A 25994-nucleotide genomic window follows, 5' to 3' on the forward strand; every position below is an offset into this window, starting at 1 on the left:
TCAACGCACATACACACACACACGGGGAACCTGCTGTGATAGTTGTTGAGTCCTTGATGAAGCCACGCCCCCTGCGTCTAAAGGCCTGTTGGTGGTATCTTCCAGTGAAGCCGTCCCAGTGGAACAGTTCCTCAAGCTGTCTCAGGAGCAGCACCGCATCCAGCACAGCGGTGACTACACCAACCCCAGATGGTTCATCCCCAACACGCTCAAGTACTACGTCCTGCTGCACGACACCAGCCAGGGCGACGAGCAGAGGTACCAAAGCTCAGTTTCATTTGAAGCGGGCCCAACAAGTAATTCGTGCTACCAGATTCCTTAGCATCTCGTGCCAATTTTGACGATATTTGTTTATTTTCCCCGATGGTCCTCCCCTGGACTGCTTCAGGGCTGATGCTGTGTATGAGGATATGAAACAACGCTACGGCTCCCAGGGGTGCTACCTTCTCAAAATCAACTCTCGAACGTCTCCAACGGGCGCCGACGAGCAGATCCCCGACCCCTGGAGTCAGTACCTGCACAAGAACAACCTTCTGAGCCAGGTCAGCGCCGGCATCTCTCTTAAGAAATGACCTCATTATTTACCCCATTCGGGTCGGAATATCCACAGAATTCAATAATATAATATATAATAATAATAATATATATAATCATTTGATTTGCAAGCATTAAGCGTTGTAGCTGTCAATCACCACAATGGGAATAACCGTGGATTCTCTTTTTGTCTGAACCTCGTTGCGTTAATGGGCTGTATGAATGAATAAAGGTGAAGAAATGAATCTGTGTTACTTAATGGGATTTGCAGGTTAATCAGCCTTAGGACCTTGTAGAAACAGTAGTTTGATCAGGCGTACTGTGATGTAATGTGAACATGTTTTCATCGTGAGTGGCATGTTTTATGCCCTCTCGTTGCTCAGGAGTCTTGTGACGAGCCGGCCCCTCCGCCGGTGACAGAAGCAAACAGTGTTGTGGCTGAGAACGATATCGGCAGCTCTGAGGTGGATTCCCAGGATTCCGCTGATAAAGGTGAGTGGACACGTTTTCAGTGTGAATTCGCCTTGGTGGTCTTTTTCTGTATCAAAGCACTTGTGTCGCCTGCCTTCTGCTCTGAGCGTTATGAGGTAAGCAATACTCCTACAAGTGGATATGTTGCATGGTTCTTGGTTGATTATTGAATATGCAACACGCATTTCTGTGTTGTGGTCAAAAGAGTTGATTTGATCGGTTAAACATAAACATAAAGATGTGGTACGACAGATACGGCCATCTCCTGACCTCACGGTATCAGAACAGCACTTTCGACTAACAAACTTACAGAAATCGATCACAATCGATGGAGCGATCCCTTAGTGTCGTACCTTATGCATGCTGGAGGATGTGGCTACCACTGCCACCTATAACTCAGTCCAAGTAAGAGTTGGTGTTGAGCTCCGCTTGGTGTGTCCCCTCAGACGAGATGCCCGACAGCATGCAGAGTCACCCTCTCCAACTGGACTGCCCTCCCAGCGGGGGTCTGGACAGCCTCGGGGTCCTGCCCCCCGGGGGCCCCACCGCAGCCAGGGCCGCGGCCTTGGCCGCCGCGGGGACCCACGGGGACTGCCTCACGCTGAACGACCATGACCACATCAGGCAGTTCCTGCAGGAGTTTACCTTCAGGGGCCTCCTCCCCCACATAGAGAAGAACATCAGGCAGCTCAATGACCAGGTACACATGCGGTCAGAGCGTCTCTCTCTCACTCTCTCTCTCTCTCTCTCTCTCTCTCACACACACACACACACACACACACACACACACACACACACACACACACACACACACACACACACACACACACACACAATACACACAATATACACCCCAAAACACCACACTTTGTTGCCATAGATGAAATTGTTGTATTTGATTAATTCAAGCTAATAGTGAATCATACTATGCATATAGGTTAACTAGAACATAGACGTTTTCTTAATATGTATCTGGCTGAGCATTGGGTTCTTTCCCCATTGTGTCTTCATTGTGTTCCTCATGCCTCTTGTTTTCATTACTAAACCCTCTGTGGTAGCTGGTCTCGCGGAAAGGTCTCAGTCGATCTCTGTTCTCGGCTACTAAGAAGTGGTTCGGTGGAGGCAAGGCTCCGGAGAAGAGCATCGCTGAACTAAAGAGCACTTCTGGACTGCTGTAAGTTTCTCTGGTTGGAGGGATGGATGTTTTCTGAATTCCTAATATGTAACTAATATGTCTGATTTTAATTTAGAGTTGAATGGAATAAGGAGTTGTCAGTATTATTGACCTTTGACCTTTGGTCTTTGAAGCTACCCACCGGAAGCCCCCGAGCTGCAGATCAGGAAGATGGCTGACCTGTGCTTCCTGGTCCAGCACTACGAGCTGGCCTACAGTTGCTACCACACGGCCAAGAAGGACTTCCTGTCCGACCAGGCCCTGCTGTACGCTGCAGGGGCATTGGTAAGGACGCACATGAGTGCTAGATACAAAGAACACTTGAACATTTTGTAATCTTGGTGCCGTAGTCCAAGTAGGTTGAGTGTGTTCTAAACATTAAAGCGGATGTAGGTACGTTTTTGATAGTTCCAAACGGGGAGAATCGAATGGAGAAGAAGAGAGCAATAATTTTAAACTTACTAACTAATTGAACAACCCAAAACCATTCCTGTACCTCTCTGCTCCCTCCATCCCTATGTTTCGCCATTGAGAAGTGCATTCAAACACTTGTCAGTGACAGGCAAAAGGGATTCCCTGCACCAATCAGCAAAGAGATTCCGTGATTGGTTAAAGGTTTCATACAGGATAAAAAGGGCAATCAACCAGATCCGATTTTCTCACATAGCATTTTATACTATAGTACCATAGTCAATGCAATCAAGCCGTCAATAAAATCGTGATGTTGCTCATTTACAATGAGCAACATGTTAACATGTTAACTGTTATTTATTCTTAATTATACCTGGATGAATGATGCCAAGGATAGTTGCAGCACAACACCATCACCATTAAGTGTAAGGAGGGGGGGAGCTAACCTTGGGAAAGTCACTTTCCTCCATGTCTCTTTTCTGATGCACAGGAAGATCAAAGGCCTTATTTAAAGTAAAACCACACACACTCACAATCACACCCACTCTCTCATTTGTCCTCTCTGGCCCTGTTCCATCCACTTTATTGCAAGCTATGCATTGTGGCTAAGCTGGCCATCGATATAGGAAAAATAAATTAGATAGGAAGTATAGCCTTGGATCTACCGCTCTTGCCTGACAGATACCTCCTCTTCACTGCCATCCTATTAGGCAATCCCCTTTGCCTGACTTCACCTCAATTGAATCACCCTGAACTCATTGGCCTACCCCCCGCCTCTTCTTGTGCTTCAGGAGATGGCTGCCGTGTCTGCGTTCCTGCAGGCCGGGGCTCCCAGGCCGTACCCGGCGCACTACATGGACACGGCCATACAGACCTACCGAGACGGCTGCAAGTACGAGCTGTTTGCATGGTTTTAGGGAGCGACCACATGCTACACCACATTCACTTGTTAGTGGCCCTCCAGAGGTTTAGAGAAGTGTGTAACAAAGGCTTGGATGCTATTCTTGATAATGGGCCGTTTATAGACGTATTAAAGTGATGGACAACAGAAATCTGAAGTGTACTTCTAATTAAGGTCTATTATTCCTCCTGGTTACTAAGCCAAGCGGGGGACCAATTAAGGAGCCCGCTTAAAAGAAAGGCGGCACTTTAGCTTATTGAAGCTACGCCGCTTCAGACTTGGAAACCAAAACAGTGATGGGGGGCCAGAGTATTCAGACCACACGCCTGAAATGTGCAGTGGGTACATCCCTCTGTAATATTTGAGTTCATTTTAAATTGCTTATGCATTACATTACCAAGAGCAATCAATACCGGGGAGATAACCCGACGGATATCGATCCAGGTGGTGTACGTTTCCCTTTTCAATCGGCTAACAATTGGAGATGTCTGAACACAAATCAAGGCTGTGCCGTCTCTTTTTTTATGATCAAAATGTGATCTTGATTTTTGTATCAAAAATGTTTTGAATGTATACCCTTCTGCTTCTACGGTAACCTTCAGGAACATGGTGCTTGCGGAGCGATGTGCGTTGCTCAGCGCCGAGGTCCTGAAGAGCCAGGGCAAATACTCTGACGCGGCCACGCTCCTCATCAAGATGACCAGCGAGGTGGGCCCCCCCCCCCCCCCCGGCTGGACCTCCGTCAGGACGGTCTTCAGCGCTTCCCTTTGCTGAGGAAGAGCCGTTGTGGTCGATGTGTTCAACAGACCCTTTTCACATCGTAGGACAAACACGGGCTGACGCTCATAGCGCTAATCATGGGCCGGCTGGTTCTGTGCACCAGGGCCCAGTCGTGGACTAGGTGGTCCGGGCGGCGGTAGCTCAGGAGGTAGAGCGGGTTGGCTGGTATCCGCGAGGTTGCTAGTTGCTCCTCCCAGCTGAGTTTCGAGGTGTCCCTGAGCAAGGCACCTAGCCCTAACTCTTCCTGACGAGCAGGCTGTCGTCTTGCATGGTTGAAGCCGTTTTTGGTGTGTGAATGGGTGCATGAATGGGTGAATGTCAGGCAATATTGTAAAGCGCTTTTGGCGCTATATAAATGCAGTCCATTTGGACTAAACTAGTGAAGATAAGTCTACTACACGTTTAACCTACGATGAAACCACTGTGAAAAGGGTCTATTGTTACGATAACGGAATGTACCATCTGCTTGGTTGGTACTATAACTAAAATAATATGTTTTTGTGTGTGTGTATATCTAACGCGGCTTTGTACTCTAGGTGTGTGTGAGTGAAAATGTATATTCAAAACTATTTTTCATTGCGTTTTGATTGGCACCTGTACAAGTAAACGCATGACAGCTGTCCCTGAGTTTTAAACCAGTTAAAAAGCCTTAACCCCCTCATGTTTCCGTCCCCCAGGACTCTGACCTGCGCAGTGCGCTGCTGTTGGAGCAGGCCGCTCACTGCTTTATCAATATGCGCAACCCTATGGTCCGCAAGTTTGCCTTCCATATGATCCTGGCTGGTCACCGCTTCAGCAAGGCTGGACAGGTAAACCCTTTCATGCATGCCTTCGTATGCTTGTTATATGTGGTATGTACAGCTGGAAGCTCTCTTTTGTGTGTGTGTCTGAGATCTTTGCTGTAACATGCATAATTAAAACCTAAGGCAGGGATAAATTAACAAAAGGATGACATTTGTAGAGGGAGAGTGGCATTCAATAAATACTGAACATTTATAATTAGTTAAGATGTGCAACAAAATTAATTAGGAAGGTGCTCGATGGGTAGAGCGCGTACCATTAAGACTCGGTCCTTACGGCAACGAGCACAGTTAGATTCCTCAGAAGTATTAAAGCATAAATGCAAAAATAAATTGAACCCTTAGGAAATAAATGTAGCTTAAAAATGAGAGAATACACTGTACACATCATACATGGACAAGACGAATATACAGAATATAGGAACTGTGCAATGACTCTCTTTCTGTGTCTGTCAAATAAATATTAGAAGAAATTAATAATGAATGAATTAAGAAATAGATTTACCTTAAACTTGAGAAAATACACAGTCCACATCATAAATGGATAAGAAGAATATACAGAATAGAGGAACTGTGCAGTGACTCTCTTCTTCTGTGTCTGTGTCCGTCCCCCAGAAGAGGCACGCGCTGCGCTGCTACTGCCAGGCCATGCAGGTGTACCGGGCGCGGGGCTGGTCGCTGGCCGAGGACCACATCAACTTCACCATCGGCCGCCAGTCGTTCACACTGCGGCAGCCGGACAACGCCGTGGAGGCCTTCCGCCACATCCTGACCAACGACAGCCAGCAGACCGCCACGCAGCAGGGGGCCTTCCTCCGGGAGTACCTCTACGTCTACAAGGTGGCCGTCTCTCTCTGGCTCTGTCCCTCTCTCTGGCTCTGTATCTGTCTCTGTCATTTATTATTTGTCTTGCTGTTTGTCATCACTAGGTGCGTTTCCATCCCCCTGATTTTATGCGAACTTTGAAGGATGGAATCAGTAAACGGTGATGGAAACACCAAAATTCGCAAAAAAATCCTCTAATTCGCAGAAAGTTTTATCCGCTCGCTTGAGGTGGATAAGCGAGTTTTATCCTCTCGCTTGAGGTGGTTTTTGAAAATGCGAAAGAGAGTAAATTTGCAAAATGGGAGATGGAAACACACTTTTCGAAACAGCTGTGACGTAGCGAACTTTGAACACACAGGACTGACAGCCTTTACGATTTCCACCTAACGACCGGCCATAGCAACCCTGCCGACATCAACGTGTAACGTCATCACCTTATTCCGCTCCAACCACTTGATGGAAACGCACCTAATTCGAATTACTTTTTTGCGAACTTTCTAAAGATTCGCATCACCTTTTAGATGGAAACGCAGCTACTGACCTCTTCCTCCATTTTCCTTATCTCACTCTGCCTGTCTCTTAATATCACTATATCTCTTCTATGTATGAGTATATATATTTGTATGAAGGTGAAAATATGAACGCCAAACACGAGACGCCAACACTTAAACATGTGGGTTACATATTAAACCAGTTGCTTGGCCACTAGTGGAGGTTTCCAGTATGGCAGGTAAAAAGACAACATCCTAAGAGCTAATCCAGGGCTCTCTCTATGTTAATTATTGTTCCTTATTCTCCATTGATGCACCGATGGAGATCCGTCCATCTGAGCTGTTTAACCATCGGTGGACATGGTATGGGGGATCGGGGCCTGTTGACAGCTTTGTGAATGTGACCGGGCGTGTCTTGGGCGTTCCAGAGTGTGAGTGCAGAGAGCGAGGCGAGCCTGCCCAAGCTGCCGCTGCCCTGCATCCACGCCGCTGCCACGCGCGTCTACTTTGGCCACGAGCGCCGCCTGGCCGAGGGTAAGACGCATTAGCGCACGCAAACAGTTCACAGATCGGAGCTGATTATTATTAACATTAGTGTCAACTTTGCTGTTTGGACATGCCATTTGCTGATTTGTATTAGACTGTTGAAGTTGAATGGTGAATGCCTTCACTAGGTCTTCGGATCTGCTCTCCTAATATTTTTGAAAAAGCGTGTGGGGAATATTTAAATGTGGAAATCATAATACCGGTGTTATATATTTGATCTCACTCACATCGGTCATATGCATTCATACTTGATACGGGCATGGTGCATTTAATTGCCTCAGTTCATGGCTGAACTTGTGTAGTCGTCTCCATCCCGTTCCGGGTTGATAGAACGGAGGTTTGACTTCAACAGCGGCGTTAGATATAATACACAACAAAACAACGACGGCGTAAATGACCCTTTTTGCCCCCGGTAACGACGAAGCACTAGAGCTAGTATAGACCGGGCGGTATTCCTGCAGTCCTAACGATGGGATGTCCTGGCTTTGTGGCGTGTCAGGGGAGAAGCAGGCGGCCACCAACGTGTCTCTGGACCAGGAGTACGACCAGGAGCAGGCCGTCATGTGGTGCCAGCTGGAGGAGCAGGCGGTGGCCTCGGCCCACCGGGGTGTGGTCCCGGCAGCCTTCCAGCCCAGCCAGTGCTGCCTCAACAGCCAGACCGACAACCTCCGGACCCCCCTGGCCGTGGTGGAAGGTACGGAGAGCCGGTGGTTGGTAGCTTTGCTGGAAATGTATATGTTCTTATAGATTGGGAGAAATGCATTTCTTAGTTCTTAAATAAATATTTATGTCAATGAAAGTGTAAAAATAGGCATTTTAGTACTTGCATTAATTTAAAGGTGACATATTATACCACCAGGTGTGAGTGTGATCAGCCGTTACAAGCCGTTGTGGTCCTGTCCACTTAGATGTGTGCTGGACAGATCCTTCTACCAGCCTACCCAGTGGACTGTAGTAAACGTTGCTCATCTATCCGTCATACAGCTAGGTGGACACGCCCACTTGTGGCGTCAGAAGAGTCCGATTTTAAAAACGGCTTGTAACGGCTAATCACACTCACACCTGCTGGTATAATATTTCACCTTTAGAATGGTCATACGTATCCTTAATGAAACAAACTTAAGGAATTCTGCTTTATTTCTGCTATTTTTTAAAGAAAACGGAATGGTGTCCACTCTCCCTGACCTACTCTGTCTCTCTCTCTCCCGCAGAGCCCATCATAGTGGAGGTGACCTTCCAGAACCCCCTGAAAGTGTCCCTGCTCCTGTCCGATCTGTCCTTGCAGTGGAGCTTCACCCCCAGGGACCTCTCCAGTCCCCAGCAAGGGGACCTGCCCTCGGACGAGGCCTCGGGGGAGCCCATCACCAACGACAAGGTGGGGTCTTTGGTCCAACTTTACATTACACTGACAGCAGCATATTTTTTTTACCCTTTTTAGCACTAGTGTTTGGATTTGTGTTCACATTTTATTATTTGAAAATTTATTTTCAATTTATTATTTGATGATGTAATCAGTCTGTTTGATTGTTTTTGAAAGTTCGATGTGATTGTCCATGTAACAGTGTAGTAACACATAATTACACAGGTAACAACCCGTAACAGCGTGACCTTATTATATGATAACGTTATGGAGCAGCCTTAAGCTGTATTTACGTACCTGGGACAACGTAGGGACCCACAGCGTAGCCGCGGTTCCGTAGGGACCCACAGCGTAGCCACGGTAACGTAGGGACCCAAAGCGTAGCCACGGCAACGTAGGGACACACAGCGTTACCACGGTAACGTAGGAACCCACAGCAGAGCCGCGGTAATTTGGCTAAGCATTCCTTTTCCTGCATCCAACGTGTGAAGCACCTGCAATCTTATAACGTCTTAGATTACTAGTTCTGTGTTTATATATCGTGTACCAGATATATAAACAGAGTGTCTTTTTTTTTACTAATGTTAATTTGGTAGAACCATATTCTGTGTGCAATAAGGGAATATTACTGTTGTGCTCTAACAGCAGTACTGTGAACAACACCCCCTGCCACATATTACCGGCTCTGTGGGTTCTTCCTCAGTCTGTGCACTCATTAGTGTCTGTTTACCTGCCAGCAACGAGCCTTTCCCCTCACACTGACAGTTTCCGCCGGTTAAGAAACGGCGAAGAACATAGAGAGGAGCAAGGCTTCATTCATTATACTCCATCTCTGTTCTCTGCTCTTCGCCACAGTCGGAAAACAAAGACGACGTCATATCCAGTGAAATTATTCCAGAGTTCAACTTTGGCCCGAAGGAGACCAAAGTGGTGAGCTACTTTTATTACAGATTATTTCTTATTTTTCTGTCATCTTCAGTTTCATATTCGTATTTATATTTTTGTATGATGTGCACGTTTATAGAACTGGGCAGTATTGAATTAATCAAATAAGTTATCAGAATATCTTTGACCTAAAATCCATATTGACTTTTATTGCACATAAGGAACGATGAAAATCAATTGCCCAAGCGTTAATTGGAGTTCAGAATATAATGACAAAGCAAACACCTCTGTCATAGGCCCGTCTGAAGCTGCTGCCTCACATGATTGGTCAGCTCAACATTCTGGGTGTGGCCTACAACCTTGCTTCTGTGCCTTCGGAAGAAGTGGCTCACTGTGCAGAAGGTAACACACACACACACACACACACACACACACACACACACACACACACACACACACACACACACACACACACACACACACACACACACACACACACACACACACACACACACACAATATACACACACACACACAAATACACACACACACAAATACACACACACACACACGCACACACACACACACACACACACACACACACACACACACACACACACACACACACACACACACATTGGAAAACAATACTCATAGACACACTCAGCCTAAGTGAGCTGCTCCCCTTGGAGGAGGCCTGTCACCGTGTCTCTCCTCACACCCTAACCCTCCTCCCCCCCCCCCCCCCCCCCCCCCCCCCCCCCCCCCCACCAGGGCAGCAGAGCAGCCAGCCCCTGGTGGTGCGCGGCCAGCAGGACCTGGAGATCAGGGGCCCGCGCCTCAACTCCACCAAAGAGGACAAGACGTCTGTGAGCCATGGCCAGGACCAGCGCCTGCATCCCCTGATCACACCCCCCATGCCCCTGATGGAGGTACCTACGGCCTCCCAAGCACATGAAGCACACCAACACAACACAAGCCCCTAAATCAATAGTCCGATTTTGTAGGCCCGTTACGTTGTTATCAAGTCGTAACAACTCCGCAATAATTGATCTGAGGAATCCCAGGCTTGAACCTGGTGCGTCCATGAGGGCCCACTACAGCTATAATAATAATAATAATAATACATTTAATTGGCAGCGATGTGACACAAAACCGTGTTGCATGTTTACAAATGGAATGGATTCTGTCGATCGCAGTGAATTAGCGCAATCAGAATGTTGGGAAAAATGATCGCAATCACAATTTATCGTCGTACTGGTGCAGCCCTACCAGCTTACAGCCCCTGATGCGGGGTGTGTGTGTGTGTGTGTGTGTGTGTGTGTGTGTGTGTGTGTGTGTGTGTGTGTGTGTGTGTGTGTGTGTGTGTGTGTGTGTGTGTGTGTGTGTGTGTGTGTGTGTGTGTGTGTGTGTGCGCGCGCGCGCTCGCAGGTGTTCTTCCTGCAGTTCCCCACGGCGCTGCTGTGCGGCGAGATCACCAAGGCCTACGTGGAGTTCTGCAACGTCAGCGGGGTGGCGCTGCGGGGCCTGCGCGTGGCCTCCACCCACCCGCACTTCTTCACCTTCGGCGGCGTCGGGGGCACCTCCTCCTCCTCCTCCTCCGCCGCCTCCACGCCCCTCAGCCCCACCAGCGCCGAGGTCTGCTCCGCCTACCACACGCTGGCCACGCCCCCCGGGGACCCCCACCACCACCTCCACCCGGGCCACCCGCCGCCCCCCGTGTACCTGGTGTCCTCCCCGGTGGAGGGCCTGGTGCGGGGGAAGGCGGTCGCCGTGGAGATCCCTCTGGAGGGGGGCGTGCTGCGGCCCGGCCAGTCGGCCCAGCTGCCCCTCTGGCTGCGTGGGCCGGACCAGGAGGGCGTGCACGAGATCAACTTCCTGTTCTACTACGAGAGCGCCGAGAAGGGCGGGAGGATCAGGTGAGCGCAAAGTACAAACAAAAAAGTAGTGCTCTTTACCTCATCTATTTTTTTCGAAATGGGGGAAGTTCGTTTTGCGTTATATGAAGCCTAAAATGCTTTATTTACGTTTGATTCTGCACCTTGGGTGTCACTCTTTTGCTTGAAGGTGGCATTTAACTGTGCCAGAGCATTTCCCATTTTCCTATTTTGTCTTCTTACGTGAATTGGTGGCTTTTTTTAATTCAAACCCCCCACGCTTATTTTGCAATTCATTACGGCAGCGCGTGCGGTTGGATCGAAGCAGCTCAATAAATTATTCTATTTTATTGTTCACCTCGTTCCCGCTTACTGCCAGCCCCCGCAGCAATGTGCTCAAATCCCCCCCGTCCCCATCACCCGGAAACGCACTGAGCCTGCGGTCTAGCAGGGGAGGGAGGGGGGGCACTTCTTTCATCCCTGTCACACACACTGACACGCCAACAATGCATACACCTTCTCCCCCACTATTCTCTTTCAGAGAAAATCTCTATCTTTGTCGGACCCTCCTTTCAAGTCCTCTCAGGCCTTCTCCTCACTTTGTTTTTTGACAGCCTACAGCTGTCACTCTCGCTCCATCTTTCTGACTCTGTCTCTCTCTCTCTCTCTCGCTATCTCTCTCTACCCCTCTCTCTGCCCCTTTATACCTTTCTTCCTCTCTCTCTACCCCTCTCTCTACCCTTCTCTCTACCTCTTTCTTCCTCATTCTCTACCCCTCGCTCTCTCTGCCCTTCTCTCTACCTCTTTCTTCCTCATTCTGTACTCTCTCTCTTTCTACCCCTCTCTCTACCTCTTTCTTCCTCATTCTCTACCCCTCTCTCTCTACCCCTCTCTCTCTCTCTCTGCCCCTCTCTACCTCTTTCTTCCTCATTCTCTACCCCTCTCTCTCTCTACCCCTCTCTCTCTCTCTCTGCCCCTCTCTCTACCTCTTTCTTCCTCATTCTCTACCCCTCTCTCTCTCTACCCCTCTCTCTCTCTCTCTCTCTCTCTCTGCCCCTTTCTCTGCCTCTTTCTTCCCCATTCTCTCTCTCTCTCTCTCTCTCTCTCTCTCTCTCTCTCTCTCTCTCTCTCTCTCTCTCTCTCTCTCTCTCTCTCTCTCTCTCTCTCTCTCTCTCTCTCTCTCTCTCTCTCTCTCTCTCTCTCTCTCTCTCTCTCTCTCTCTCTCTCTCTACCCCTCTCCCTTCTACCCCTCTCTCTCTGCCTCTTTCTACCTCACTCTCTCCCCCTCTGGCTCTCTACCTCTACCATCCCCACCTTAGTTCCAGAGCATTGAGTTCAAACCCGTCCGTCTGCCCCCTCCCCAGTCACCGGGTGCTGCGCCACAACGTGTTCATCTGCGCCAGCCGCTCCCTCAGCGTGTGCGCCACGGCCTGCCCGAGCAGCGTGCCCTCCGCGGATCACCGCGGGCGGGACGCCGAGGACGGGGACCACCTCAACGACGGCATGCTGGTGTTTGTGGACGTGGAGAACGTCAACATGGTGAGCCTAGCACGTCGCGTCTTCAGCATCACATGACGAGCGCTCAGCCTGTTATTGGTTCCGTTGCAGTATTGCTCGTCTCGTGCACATTTGGCATCTGATCGCTATACCGCCCCCTATCTTACATGTTAATGTGACGCGTATAAATGCAGGCAGCTCTGTGAAGATGCACGTTCTAAGGATGTATGCAGAACTGTAAATACAGCTATGAGTTCCTGTGGGGGTTGAGCGTGGAAGCCTACCCATCTAGTGCTGACAAGCCCCTGGGTCTAGTGTACTGCTCACATGTTTTACCATGCTGCCGCACTCGGGAGTACAACACATTTAAACTTTGACCCTGGTTGACTCTGTCCTCTCGAAGCGCGCATTATAATAACATTATGTTAATTTAGCTGAAGCTGTTGTTCAAAGCGACTTGCAATGAGTACATTCAACCATGAGAAGGCAACCCTAACGAATGCATTCAGGTGCTACATTATAGAATCAAGTGATTAACTTTTCATGGACCAAGATGCAGTCTGAACAGCCAGGACAGCAGAAGCATTGTCTGTTCTGAAACCAGTGGAATCTAAAAAATTCCAATCATCCAAACTAATTGAATAGAGTCTTGTTTAAATGTGAGATTCCTGAGCTTACATCATCCGTTCTTGCGTACATTATCACCAGTGGCCAACCTAGCATCCTGCCCTAACTCTGAAGCTATACAGATAATTATTTTACTGGCACACACAACATGACGAGACGTTGCCCCCTCCTATCTCCAAACACCCAAGCACTATTGAATTCACCTTGCGTTTGGCGAGGTTAATTCAGTTACAACGCAGGCTGAGCTGCAGATTGGATTGACTCAAACTGAATGCTGGCCCTAATTACAGACAACATATAAATGAGGACCCATCCGAAAGAGCATTCGATGTGTTCCAAATAGTCGCGTGTACGTAGCGAGTGCCAGTTACCTACCTCCACTATTAAAACTAGGGAAGGTAATTCGGAGAAACCAACCAGAGTAAGAATCCAATCTACAAAATCCCTTCCTCCCTTCAGGCCTCCTTCCAAAGTCACTCTATTAGCTTTAGCAAAGACTCTGATCATGTCCGATGAGTGCAAAGGCAGAGCGCAGATAGGGTTGCTAGATGGTAGGTGACAGGTGTATAAAGCAACAGGTAAATTAAATCGGGCCAAATTCAAATTTTGGACAGGCTTGTCACAAAGCAGCCAAAGATACAAGATCATTTTTTATTTTTGTCAGAGCAATTTATTATGTTTACTTCTGAAAAAAAATCCCCTTGTTCTAAAGGGGACATATTATACCAACAGGTGTGAGTGTGATTAGCCATTAGAAGCCACGTTTGCTACAGTCCACTGGGTAGAATGGTAGACTGATTTAACCAGCAAACATGTAGGTGGACATGCCCACCTGTGATGTCAGAAGCTGCACGTTTTCAATACGGCTTGTAATGGCTAATCACACTCACAACAGGTGACGTAATATGTCCCCTTTAAGTTCTCCTAACTGGTTTCCTGTTATTCCATAATGTTCACTGACGTCAGTGGATGTCAAATGGCAATGATCAGTCAGGCACACAAAGATGCCTTTACAATATGTGGCAAGATGTCTTTTGTAACGTCCTATTCACCAATGGAAGTTCCTGTCTCTCTCTCTCTCCCATCTCTCGGACAGAGTGAAGCAGGTGTGCGTGAGTTCCACATCATCCAGGTGTCAAGCTGCAGTCGACAGTGGAGGTTACACAAGTGTATCAACCCCTACAAGGACAAAGGTACGCACGTAGGTGTGTGTACCTGTGTGTACACACAGGTACACACCAGTGGCGGCTGGTGGTTTTTAAAGTGAGGGAGGAAGGACTGCGTGCTTGGTTGCCATTGGCCTGCTTGCAATGTTTGTGGCGTATGGTTCGGGGAAATGAATGGGAGTCAACGGAGGCTGAAGGAGGAACGTCCTCCCTGAAGTAATTGTCAATAGGGGGTGCTAATGTCCCTTTACCGAGGAAAACGACCATTACATATACAAAGGCATTAAAGTAGTCATATTTAAGGGCATTAGTTCATTAGTAGTCTGGGCAAAAAATCATGTTGCTAACCTATAAATTCCTACATGGTTTAGGCCCAAAATATTTAACTGATATGCTTCCACTGCATAAGCCTTCTAGACCACTAAGATCCTCTGAGACCAATCTGTTAATTATCCCAGGGTAAACCCGAAACATGGGAAAGCAGGATTTAATTACTATGCAACAAATAGTTGGAATGAACTCCCAGAGGATTTAAGACTTGCCCCAACTCTGAGCACCTTTAAAACAAGACTGAAGAAGTTTGCTTTAGCTTTCTGCTAAATCTTAAATACATTGCACTTTCTAAAAAGCTTTTTTAACTTTGCCTTTATTTTCTATTTTAATCCTTTTTAACTTTCTATTTTACCCATTTCTTTGCATATCTTTTCTTTTACTTATCTTTTATTTAATTTTATTGTATGACAATGTTTATATGTGAAGCACTTTGAGTCTGCCTTGTGTATGAAAAGTGCTATATAATTAAAGTTGCCTTGCCTTGCCTTGCCTTGCCTTTAAGGATAGTGGTGCTAATTGGATCAAAATGACCTTAATTTGCCTTTGCTGTCAAAGTTTGGCCATTCCACCTAACACAGCCTCGCTATCGATGAGAGGAACTGCTTACTAATGGGGTGTGTGTGTGTGTGTGTGTGTGTGTGTGTGTGTGTGTGTGTGTGTGTGTGGGAGAGTTCTGGATGCGGCTTTGGCTGTTGGCCAAATTTATTCCCTGCAGTACTGCGAGTGTGACAATCAATGTACTCATTGAATGCTCATTTGTTTGTATTTGTTCAACATAGAATTCAAACAGGAACAAATTTGTCTTCAGCATTTTAGATTTATGAACAAATACTTTTAGTTTGATGGATTAATGTGCATAAAATCATGGTGAAACTGGAAATGATACGATGCAGTTGCGTGGGTTTTCCTAAAGTAACGTCATCATATTGTGTCTGCCAAAGGGCATTTAAAATAGCGACGCCAATTTCCTTAATATGAGGATATGAAAAGCTGCCCCTCCAATATTGTACAGGAAGTGTGTTAGGGCGGGGCGTGCTGAATGTCACCGGAGCGCTTCCCTGGCCAAGCATACCTTTAATGAATCAGCTTAGCTAATTGCTTCGTCTGCTTTCTCTTGTGATACCTCCCAGACTGTAAGCTCACCAGCAGAGAACGGGCCAAACTGTGTTTCCGGGCGGCCAGATGCAAACCCCTCAAAGGTAACCATCGACGCATTGCATGTGTGAGATTTCAAAGTATAAATATGAATGGTTGTCGTGGAAACGTTAATCCTAAATATATTATAAAATTAAATACAAATGATATCAAAATGATAAACCTTGTTTATATAATCTATTGAAAACTAATTTCTATACATTCTCCTTGGACCTAGAGATACCCCCCTTACTGAAAGGTGCAAGGTGTTGAGATAGTTTGCATTCACAGTGCCACGAAGCCTCTTACTAAGGCCATGCCAATCTACTGACTTCTTTGTTGTGAGGATTCCTTTAACTGTCTTGCAGCCTTGTAGACGTATCCACTTCCCCCATAGTGTATTGCAATTCAACTTGGTCTCTCCCACCATGGCTGTATACCCATTGTGTCATAGAATATTTGCTTGGTAAATTGCTGCCTGTATCTTCCCATGGTCATGCTCTACATTTGAACCATTTGAACCATTTCGCTGTCAAGTACTAAAAAATGTGTTATTCTTCAACGGTCAGAACACCATCCAAAGTCTATGTATTTCTCTTCCCCTCAGCTACCTCGACCACAGAAGATAAATTCACTTTTGCAGACCTGAACCTTGGAAATGAACGAGTGAGTATCAGGAAGGACTAATTGATCCTTTTCGCAGCTGTCCATGCTAGACAAACACAGGTCGCTCACATCATGAATCATGGGTCTGCTACCCCCAAGTACCTGGACACCGGTAGTGGTCTCCGCTAGTCATGCGATGAGCGCCACCTGTGTTTGTCCTACGAGGACGGCTCTGTCGAAAGGGTCTATTGAGTAGAGCGCAGGATAAACACACCATGATTATCAGCTAGCTGCTCTGAAATGCAGAGGTTCATGCTTGCACTTCTAGATTTGGATGAAAGATAAGACAACACCAAACACTAAGAGTTAAGTTACAACTAATAACAAATTACTGAGCATTACCAGCTGGTCCATGTGTGACATGGGATATATGGGTGTCGAAAAATGGGCTGATTTTTTTTTCTTTTTCTTCTTGCCTCTAAAAGTATTTTGTGTGCAAAAAAATAATATTTGACATAAATTAGATTTCCACAGTGAAAAATACACAAGTGTATGTTTGACTGTAATTGAGCTGCTTGTCCTATACTGAAATGGCTACACCATCGTATTAGACCCCATTCCTGATTCCCCTCCTCCGTCAGATCGTCAGCTCCACCACACCGTGTGCAGACTTCTTCTTCCGCTGTTGCCCGAGCGACCCGGTGAAGAAAGAAGGTCGGGCTGGGGGCCTCTCGCACCCCTCCAGCAGAACCACTGGTGGACACTGGACCTGGGGTGGGGGTCCGATCGAGGCGGTGGTCCGGACGTGCAACGAGCTGGACCTGAATATCATCGTCCTCTGGAAGGTACAGTCATGGTACCACTCATGATCGTTTGGATTATGAGTGTGTTACCACTCATGATAGTATCAATGAGGTTTGAGGTTGTTACCACTCATGATAGGTTAGATGAGGTTTGAGTGTGTTAACACTCATGATAGTTTAAATGAGGTATGAGTGTGTTACCGCTCATGATAAGGTTTGAGTGTGTTAACACTCATGATAGTTTAGATAAGGTTTGAGAGTGTTACCACTCATGATAGTTTAGATGAGGTTTGAGTGTGTTACCACTCATGATAAGGTTTGAGAGTGTTACCACTCATGATAGGTTAGATGAGGTTTGAGAGTGTTACCACTCATGATCGTTGATATGAGGGTTGAGTGTGTTACCACTAATGATAGTTTAGATGAGGTGTTAGATGATGTGTTACCGCTCATAGATGAGGTGTGAGTGTGCTAAAGCATTTATTTGCGCATGTGCAGGCATACGTAGTCGAGGACAACAAGCAACTCATTCTGGAAGGCCAACTCCACGTGACTCTTCAAACGGTGGGCAAGGAAGCCTTCTCCCTCCCCCAGAAAGAGGTACGCACTGTCCGCACAAACACCAACAGACACAAAGCATTTGTACCAGACTTGGACTTTATGGTTTCCTGACGGTGTTGTCATTTACTGAGTCATCCCTGTAGTGTATTACTGTTTAGTGTTTGGCTCGGGCCCCAGTATGCACCCTTCAGATAACTCCCAGCCCTTCGAAATCATCACATAAACAAGACACGCATGCCAACATTGTTATGCAAACTCAATTTGAAAGTCACACTCGGTAATGACAAGTGTTTTTTTGGTGGATTATGGCGGCATATCAATGCCAAAAATCTTGAGCAAATATAAGAGCCAATCAACCAACAAATCCGTGCCCGCGGATCGTTATTGCGAGCACGTTCACAGGACGCAGTCTATCTCTGCTCGCGAGATGCAATTATAAAGCCTGTGAGGAAAAGGAGATTAATTGAGCGCACACAAAAAGGGAAGCCGCTGGCAACTGACGCCCCCGTGCGCACAAAGGCGGTCTTTGCTCGTGCCCGCAACCTGTTTTCCTACTCACTCGGATTATATATATACAGTATGTATATATATATATGTAAATGTAGTGATCTCCCAGAGCACTCCCTCCTTGTTTCTGCCGGCACCAAAAGAGCTCTTCAGGCCTTTGTATCAAAAAACATTTTGTACAATTGTCTGTAATTTAAACCACTTAAAGACCTGTGTGAATCACTGTGTATCCATTTGCTCCCCTTTCAAACCACCTCCCCTCCCCCCTAACCGTACCCCACAAACCGCCCCCTCACCACCACATCATCACTCCTCTTTCTTCTTTTAATCAGCCGGTCTTCAAACTCATCTGAAGCTGTGATCGAGCAGGGTTTACATCTGGTGGGTGCTAGCAGCTAGCTAGCTGTCGATTGTTCTTCATAAAGAGCCAGTGAAATCTGCCTCTTCTGACATCCCAAGTGGGTGTGTACACCTAGATGTGTGCTGGATAGATCAGTCCAGCACACGTCTAGTTTGAAAAGCCCACTTGGGTTGTCAGAAGAGGCAGATTTTCAAAACGGCTTGTAACGGCTCATCACGCTCAAACCTTGTGGTATAATATGTCACCTTTTTAGAAGTGTGCTTGTGTGATGTTACCCAAGAAATCTTCTAAGCACTTTGAGAGGTGTTTGGACTTGGCTAATGTAACCAATCACATTCAGGGATATTGTAATCATGGCTGGCTCCGCCCAGTCGGCCCACATCCTCACGCAGAGAAAGGATATCGGCGCGAGCAGGAAAACACTTTGCGAGCGCGAGAAGAAAGACAGCATTTGTGCGCATAGGAGTGTCAGTTTCGTGCTGCTTCACAAACTTTTCGAGGCTGTATTATTTCTCTAGCATGCGGTAAAACCGCCCACAATAAAATCTTTTGTGCATGGATGTGTGAGTTGTGCCAAGTCCTTTTCCAATCAGGATTTCTGGCTGTGATATCCCGCCGTAGCAATCTGCCGGCCAGAGTTTTGTTTTATGTGTTTTTCTTGAATGAATTAAACGTCCATACAGTTAATTGAATCTTGGCTTTAATTCTGCTTTTGATGGAAATTATTATAAGGCATATAGAATACTTTGCTCAAGTGTGTATCGCATGTGTATGAGAGCACTTCGTGGAGACATGACGGATTGAAGAGTGCCTTCGCTGATTGAAAATCCCAACCTCCTCACCTCAGTTGTGGGATGCTCGCACTAGTCTAAAATTAGCTCATCTTCGATCCAGAGGAGGAACAAGATGCACTTCTCTCAAGAAAGGGCCTGATCCATTCCCCATATACTCTATGTATATGGGGAATGCATTCTTATTTTAACGCGATTCAAAGAAAAATACTCACACAATTCTCTTTTAACTGTAATTCTGAAAGGTTTTACCCACAGGAGGTCAACATTCATATCAGATTTATTATCTGTTTTTAAGTTCCACTTACATGACATTCAATTAACCTTGCAGTAAGTGACAGCTGGTTTACAATTCCCAAATAAATATAATATAATATAGTCAATATAACTCCCTCAAGATCATTGGTCTAGTTTTTGCTTATTAAGTACATTTGGTATGAATGATTGTGTCATCGAATTTGATAATCTCATTTAACTTCAATTGTGGTTTTAAAAAGACATTAAAAGAATTTGATTAATCGTCAGTTAACTCACCAACACTGCGATTAATCGCGATTACAATTGTTAATCGTTTGACAGCCCTTATAGTTGCACATGTGCAGCCATTTCTACCACCACCTGTGGAACACAGCCTTCCATCTGTTGCCAAGCAACTGCTCCCGTGGCTCCATGTTCATTCATGTTCAGGGTGTACGTGCTTTTTATAGCTCCACGTTCCGTATTTCCCCCCTTTTTTCCACCCCCTTTCCTTTCCCACTCACGTTCTTCCCCATCGCTCCAACGTGGGTTCTTCTCCATTCATCCAGCTAGAAATTGAAAGTACCAGCAGCTGTGGTAGAGGCTACGATTGTTGACTTATTTTACTAAATACTTATTACTTTAAGCCAGGGGTCTCAAACTCGCGGCCCGGGGGCAAATTGAGGCAGGTGGGATGAAATATTGTGGCCCCCTACTTGTCATCAAAGTTTAATGTTAGTGCGGCCCTCTCGTTGTTGTCAAACGCACATTTTTGCTGAGACGCTTGCCATGCTTTTTTATCACTTGTGATAGCTGATTGCCGGGACAGTCCCAATTTTGAGTTACGTATCCTGAGTCCCAACAAAAGCCAAAGGACGCTAAAATGTCCCGGTTTCCACCAGCCAAACTATGAAATTCTCCCTGTTGTCAGCGATAACAAAGCCAACGTGATCTAATTATATCCCGATCATTAACTTTGATTGGGTCAGTTGTGCTACATTTTTTTGTCGAATACTTGATGTGGCCCAGCCTGACCCAGACTCTACCTCCAGCGGCCCCTAGGTAAATTGAGTTTGAGACCCCTGCTTTAAGCCAATACTGACTAACCCTGAACTTGCTAGGCTGGGTACCGCCAGCTAGTTAGCATGTTGTTCTGACTATCTGAGCAGCATACTACCAAACCGCTAGCCCTTAATATTTTAAAGTCAAACAAATGAAGGGAAGTTCCCTCCTAAAAATGTGAGACGACGTTGGACAGTGGCTACACAGCAAGTTGGTCCAAGGATGTATTAGTCGCCAGGGAACCAGACCAATCTGCTGGGTTTTATTCGCTCTACATATGCGTCTGGCCCCCCCCTCCCTTCAAGGCAGATTTCAAGTAGACCGGGTCTTTGTCGGGCCAATCACAAATTCAATAAAATAGAGGGTGTATTTAGTATGATGACTATGAAAGAGTGGGACTATGGGAGGGATTTTTATCATAAACAACCAAGATGGCTGCTGCTGATCCGGTGTATCTTTGCTCTAATTGATTGTATGTATATCCAAGTCCAGAGGCATTTTGGGTCTGCAACCGTTGATGACGTTCCTTCAAAAACAAAATTCAAATGAGGGTCTCCAGACGAATTGGTCTGGCGATGTTCTGCTTGTGTATTGGTACGATGAGGGGTGAATTCATTGGTGGGGTGTGTCATGTCCACAGGAGGCTCAGGAAATGGTGCTGCTGAAGTTCAAGCCAGACTTACCTCCCCCTGTGATCCAGCCCTCTGTGGAGCAACTGTCCACCCTCATCAAGACCAACCTGCACTACCCCGAAACGTACAGCCACCCGTTTGTCCACGAAAGGTGGGATCTCCCGCTCTCTCATACACATACACACACAAACGCACACCCGGAGAGGCAGAAATCGAGGCTGATCCAGCTTTGTACCGACTTGTGCTTCTCAGGTTGGCCTGAAAGCCATGTGGGTTGTCCAAGGCACACTTTTGCCTGACATAACCACACCTTTTCTCTTTTTGTTTGTACAAATATGCACATCATGTGAAATCATACAACTGCAAAAGCAACTGTTCTATGGATCCTACGTGGACCTAAGGTGTACTGATGCTAAGGGTCCTATGCTAGGTGTAACATGTCTATAAATTCAAGCAACGTTGTTCCTTGAACTTCCTTTGTTAATTGAAATTACCTTAATTTTACAAATAATACCAACTTAAAAATAGTAGCCCATCTTAGACCTGTGGCTCAACTTAACACAAGTCTCTCACTCACTCACTCACTCACTCACTCACTCACTCACTCACTCACTCACTCACTCACTCACTCACTCACTCACTCACTCACTCACTCACTCACTCTCTCCCTCTCTCTCTGACTCTCTCTTACTCTCTCTCTCTCTTACTCTCTCTCTCTCTGACTCTCTCTCACTCTCACACTCTCTCTCTCTCTCTGACTCTCTCTCTCTCTCCCTCTCTCTGACTCTCTCCCTCTCTCTGACTCTCTCCCTCTCTCTGACTCCCTCCAGGCTCTGTGTTGTACCGGTCACCCTCACCATGTCCAACTGCGCCTTGGCTGAGGTGGAGGTCCTCATAGACCTGCGACACAAAACCATCAGGTCAGTCTCCAGACAAAGGATGTCTGTGTGTGTCACTCTTTACACTACATTCGGCCCTAACATAGAGTATAACTAGAAAAGGTGAGGTATGTAAATGCATGTAACTGCTATAGGTCAAGCTAATCTCCCTTTGTTCTTTGAAATCATTTATTTTGAAAACTCAAAATAAACTTTAGTATATATATTTTTTTTTTGTTAACCCCAAGTATTTTAAAACGATTTGTACTTGCTAAGTGTTTCCGCTATGAACCTATCTATAAGCCATACAGACGCGTACATTGTCATAGAGCAGTCGTTGGCAGCTCAGCGCCACGGACTCCGTTCAATCATTGACTCTACTACCATTCCCCTTTCCCTTTTAAGTTCTAGCAGATCAGTGCCTTGTGAATGACTATTTAAGCAGTAGCTGAGCGGTCTTAAAGGGAAGTCTCCCTTGGCAATGTTTTAATGCTAAGACCAGTATACACTCCCTCTTCGGTTCTTGCTTTGTCTGCACTTTCTGTTCTCTAAACGGTTGGCTTGCCTCCTGATCTGTGTCTCCGCTCATCATAGGGGAGGATCATCAAACTATTATAATCGGGTTGGAAAGTTTTTTTTTAAGTATATTTATTATATCCATCGTATGTTTTAAGGAAATCAAATCAGCTGGATAATTAATAGTACATTATTTTCCAACATTTCTTGTTATTTTTTCAGGGGAAATTTTAAAGTTCTCGGTTACAAAGTGTTTTTTGGGCGAAAAATGCTGATTAAATGCATCGTGTTTTCAAACTCCATAAGCAATCGTTTTAATAATCGTGATGATCGCCCTAGCCCAATGTAACCCGCCTGTACCCCCACTCCGCCCCCCAGCCCCGACTCCACGGAGGTGCACGGCACGTTCACCTGGCTGGGCCAGACGCAGTACCGGCGGCGGCTGCGGCCGCAGGAAGTGGCGCCGCTGCCGCTGCGCGCCTGCTTCCTGCACGCCGGCGTCTACAACCTGAGCACGCCGCGCGTCTTCGCCAAGTTCACGACCCCGACGAGGAAGGAGGAAGAGGAGGGGGGCGTGGCGGTGGAGACCAGCCAGCAGGCGGCCAGTCCTGCCCTGATCATCATCACCAGCCAGGCCTGAGTCCCTCAGCCTCCCCCTCCTGAGCACCTCGTCCCCCACACTCACCTCAGCGGCAGGGGGCCGGCGAGGCAGGATGTTGACATGTGTGGCTCGTTGACGGAGGGCTCACCAGCCACAATGTTTCATCCAGAGCATGCCACCTGGGTACCCCTTTACACACACACACACACACAGACACACACACACACACACACACACATACACAGCGCTTGCCCCCCCCCCCCCCCCCCCCCCCCCCCCCCCCCCAACAATGCATTCAAAGTAACACTCGTTACTACACCAAAAACAAGACGCGTGACACGGATGGACAAACTGGACCAGAAGAAACCATACTGGCCATGCAACCGCCCCAACCCCATTAAGAATCACTACCCCCTCACTCCATGGGGAGCCGATGACTCACGATCTAAGCTGAGCCACTTCACGGTTCCCTTTTTTCCAACCAACAAACTGAGAGCTCAGCTAACCCCCTCAGAAAGCCCCCCTCTCCTCCTCCTCTCCAGTTGTTGTGATCAGGCTGTTGTGTATTTTACTCGATTGTTGTCGTTTTTCTTTGTTTTTTTTTGAAATTATGTATTATATTTATATAACAAATTAAGTGTAAATAGAAAAGAAATAAAATGTAACCAATGACCAAATTGGTGTACGTCGTCCGTCTTGCATGCAGAAGCACAGGCAGGTGCATGAGGCCGCATTACAAATACGGAGGGTGGAAATGTGCGCAGAAAACGCTAAAAGCTCAGGAAAGGAAGCCCTATCCATTGCACTGATCTAAAGGGCTGCTTATCGTTCCACGTCGACCCAACGTAAGGGGGATATGGACCCATAACCTCCTTGTGGATCCTCCTTGCGTCAACCACAAGGGCCTGACTTGCGCCTCCCAAATAAATGTACCTTGCATCGAGGGGACGCAGCCGTAAGGGCTGTGATGGTCCGCTCACTAAAACCCGATGCAGAACCAAAACAGGTTCGCGACCGCGTTGAAGCGTCCATGTGGTCATTGCGTTGTGTCGATGTGGAAGCATATTACTGACCGAAGAGTAGAGAGGTCTGAGTGATCCGAGCGATGACTCTTTGTACTCCGGGCTCATTTTCAATCAGCTCGTGAGCCTCAGAGGTTGGTGCGCTTGTTTACATTCTCAGATTAAGATTTCAAAATAACGAGGAATTAAGAAGTTATGTATGTGTGTTATAAACTAAAGATGGGTTTGAAGTAGGCCTACTTAATTGACTAGGGACTACATGCTAAAGACCGCTGGATCCCAGAGGTAAGTATACCTCTGCAGAGAATCATGGCTGTTTCCTGGGTTGAACGAGCAGGATAAAGGTTATTTTAGTTTACTAAAGGGGTGACCAACTACAATGACGTGTTTGCTACCCAACCATACAGTATGACCTCTCTCACCTGTATTGGCATTGCAAAAAAGCTCTCTGAAAACAATATAATATAATTTTTTATTTTCATTGCACAGGATACAACGAAATTGGATCGCAGTCCTCTTTCGCAGTCCTCTGCTAGAGCACTTCACATCACACAATTGCCGATGTCATATATTGGTAGTTTAATTTACATGGATTTACCACATTAATTTCGTTATAATCCATCTTTATTAAATAATGGTTTCTGATCTTTCTGATCTGGTCAATACCGGCGGTCTTTTTTCTGTGCAACAGACAAGACGGGTGCTATATGGACGCTATTCCCAGTCATACCAGATAATCGTTTTAGCAGAAGCAATAAAATAACTTTTTCTTTACCGATAAAATATTGATTGTTTTGGTTATATACTTTTCAAAGATTTCATTTCGTTATTAAATCACCTTGTGTGAAGGTTAAGAGAACCCAGACGAGAAGCATTGTCGTCTTGAAACACAGTGCGGTCTATTCCTCAATGAAGGCTCGACGTTATCCCCCTCCTTGAATCCTGCGTCCTACTCCTCCCTCCAACATTTAAGAGGTGCTTAATTAATGTGGACATCTATGGATGACACAAATGTATTCACTTGGAGACCGCCGATTATTTTAATTAAATGAAAGGATGGGTGTGGGTGGGGGGACAGCATCCACTCGGGCAGGGCTGCAGCGGACAGGTGCCACAACCCAAATCTGAAATCTGCTGTTGTCAAAAAATACATGAATGAATTTCAGAATTGGAATATATGATATTCGAAAGCTTTAATAATTCAACTTAAAGCCATGTAATTAGAATGGAATCACCCAAAGGTTTACATTATTGATTTTGTAATGTGCTACGTCATCATCTAAGCATAAACAAGGTTTCAAACTATTATTATTATTTAACACTTCTGTATAATATGTAATTAACTAAATTAATAAAAATATATTGATGCATTCATCTAAAACAAAATAGGTCTACCTCACATGGTCATGCCTCATATATAGTCTCTCATAGGATGAGAGGTAGCAGACGCAGGTTTGAAGGTAGAAAGTAGCCTGTATGTTAAACATTTCAAAACATCAGATCAAAGGATCGAGTGTAACGGTTGTTAATTTGCCATTACTACGAACCTCTTATTGCCTCGAGCGTTACGTCGCGCGTGAGCGTCTGGTCTCCGCAGCGGGCGCC

General features: G+C 46.4%; 1 protein-coding gene across 2 annotated transcripts in view; it reads left to right on the forward strand.

Annotated features, from left to right (window-relative positions):
• The window catches only part of trappc8 (trafficking protein particle complex subunit 8), a 29717-nt gene extending 6092 nt beyond the window's left edge, over positions 1-23625 (forward strand). For both annotated transcript variants that reach the window (XM_030372041.1, XM_030372042.1), the window contains 26 exons: positions 84-258; positions 389-542; positions 918-1026; positions 1452-1705; positions 2064-2179; positions 2314-2464; positions 3382-3482; positions 4094-4199; positions 4949-5080; positions 5687-5911; positions 6816-6921; positions 7433-7627; positions 8145-8308; positions 9149-9223; positions 9475-9580; positions 9953-10110; positions 10610-11097; positions 12420-12594; positions 14276-14372; positions 15809-15877; positions 16420-16478; positions 17060-17263; positions 17720-17821; positions 21381-21523; positions 22203-22292; positions 23145-23625. In XM_030372041.1, the coding sequence (XP_030227901.1) occupies positions 84-258; positions 389-542; positions 918-1026; positions 1452-1705; positions 2064-2179; positions 2314-2464; positions 3382-3482; positions 4094-4199; positions 4949-5080; positions 5687-5911; positions 6816-6921; positions 7433-7627; positions 8145-8308; positions 9149-9223; positions 9475-9580; positions 9953-10110; positions 10610-11097; positions 12420-12594; positions 14276-14372; positions 15809-15877; positions 16420-16478; positions 17060-17263; positions 17720-17821; positions 21381-21523; positions 22203-22292; positions 23145-23406 (4016 nt within the window). In that variant the 3' untranslated portion in view covers positions 23407-23625. The remainder of the gene's footprint in view (positions 1-83; positions 259-388; positions 543-917; positions 1027-1451; positions 1706-2063; positions 2180-2313; positions 2465-3381; positions 3483-4093; positions 4200-4948; positions 5081-5686; positions 5912-6815; positions 6922-7432; positions 7628-8144; positions 8309-9148; positions 9224-9474; positions 9581-9952; positions 10111-10609; positions 11098-12419; positions 12595-14275; positions 14373-15808; positions 15878-16419; positions 16479-17059; positions 17264-17719; positions 17822-21380; positions 21524-22202; positions 22293-23144) is intronic.
• Positions 23626-25994: the final 2369 nt, after the last annotated feature.

Source organism: Gadus morhua, chromosome 12 (assembly GCF_902167405.1).
Source record: "Gadus morhua chromosome 12, gadMor3.0, whole genome shotgun sequence".
Lineage (NCBI taxonomy): Eukaryota > Metazoa > Chordata > Actinopteri > Gadiformes > Gadidae > Gadus > Gadus morhua.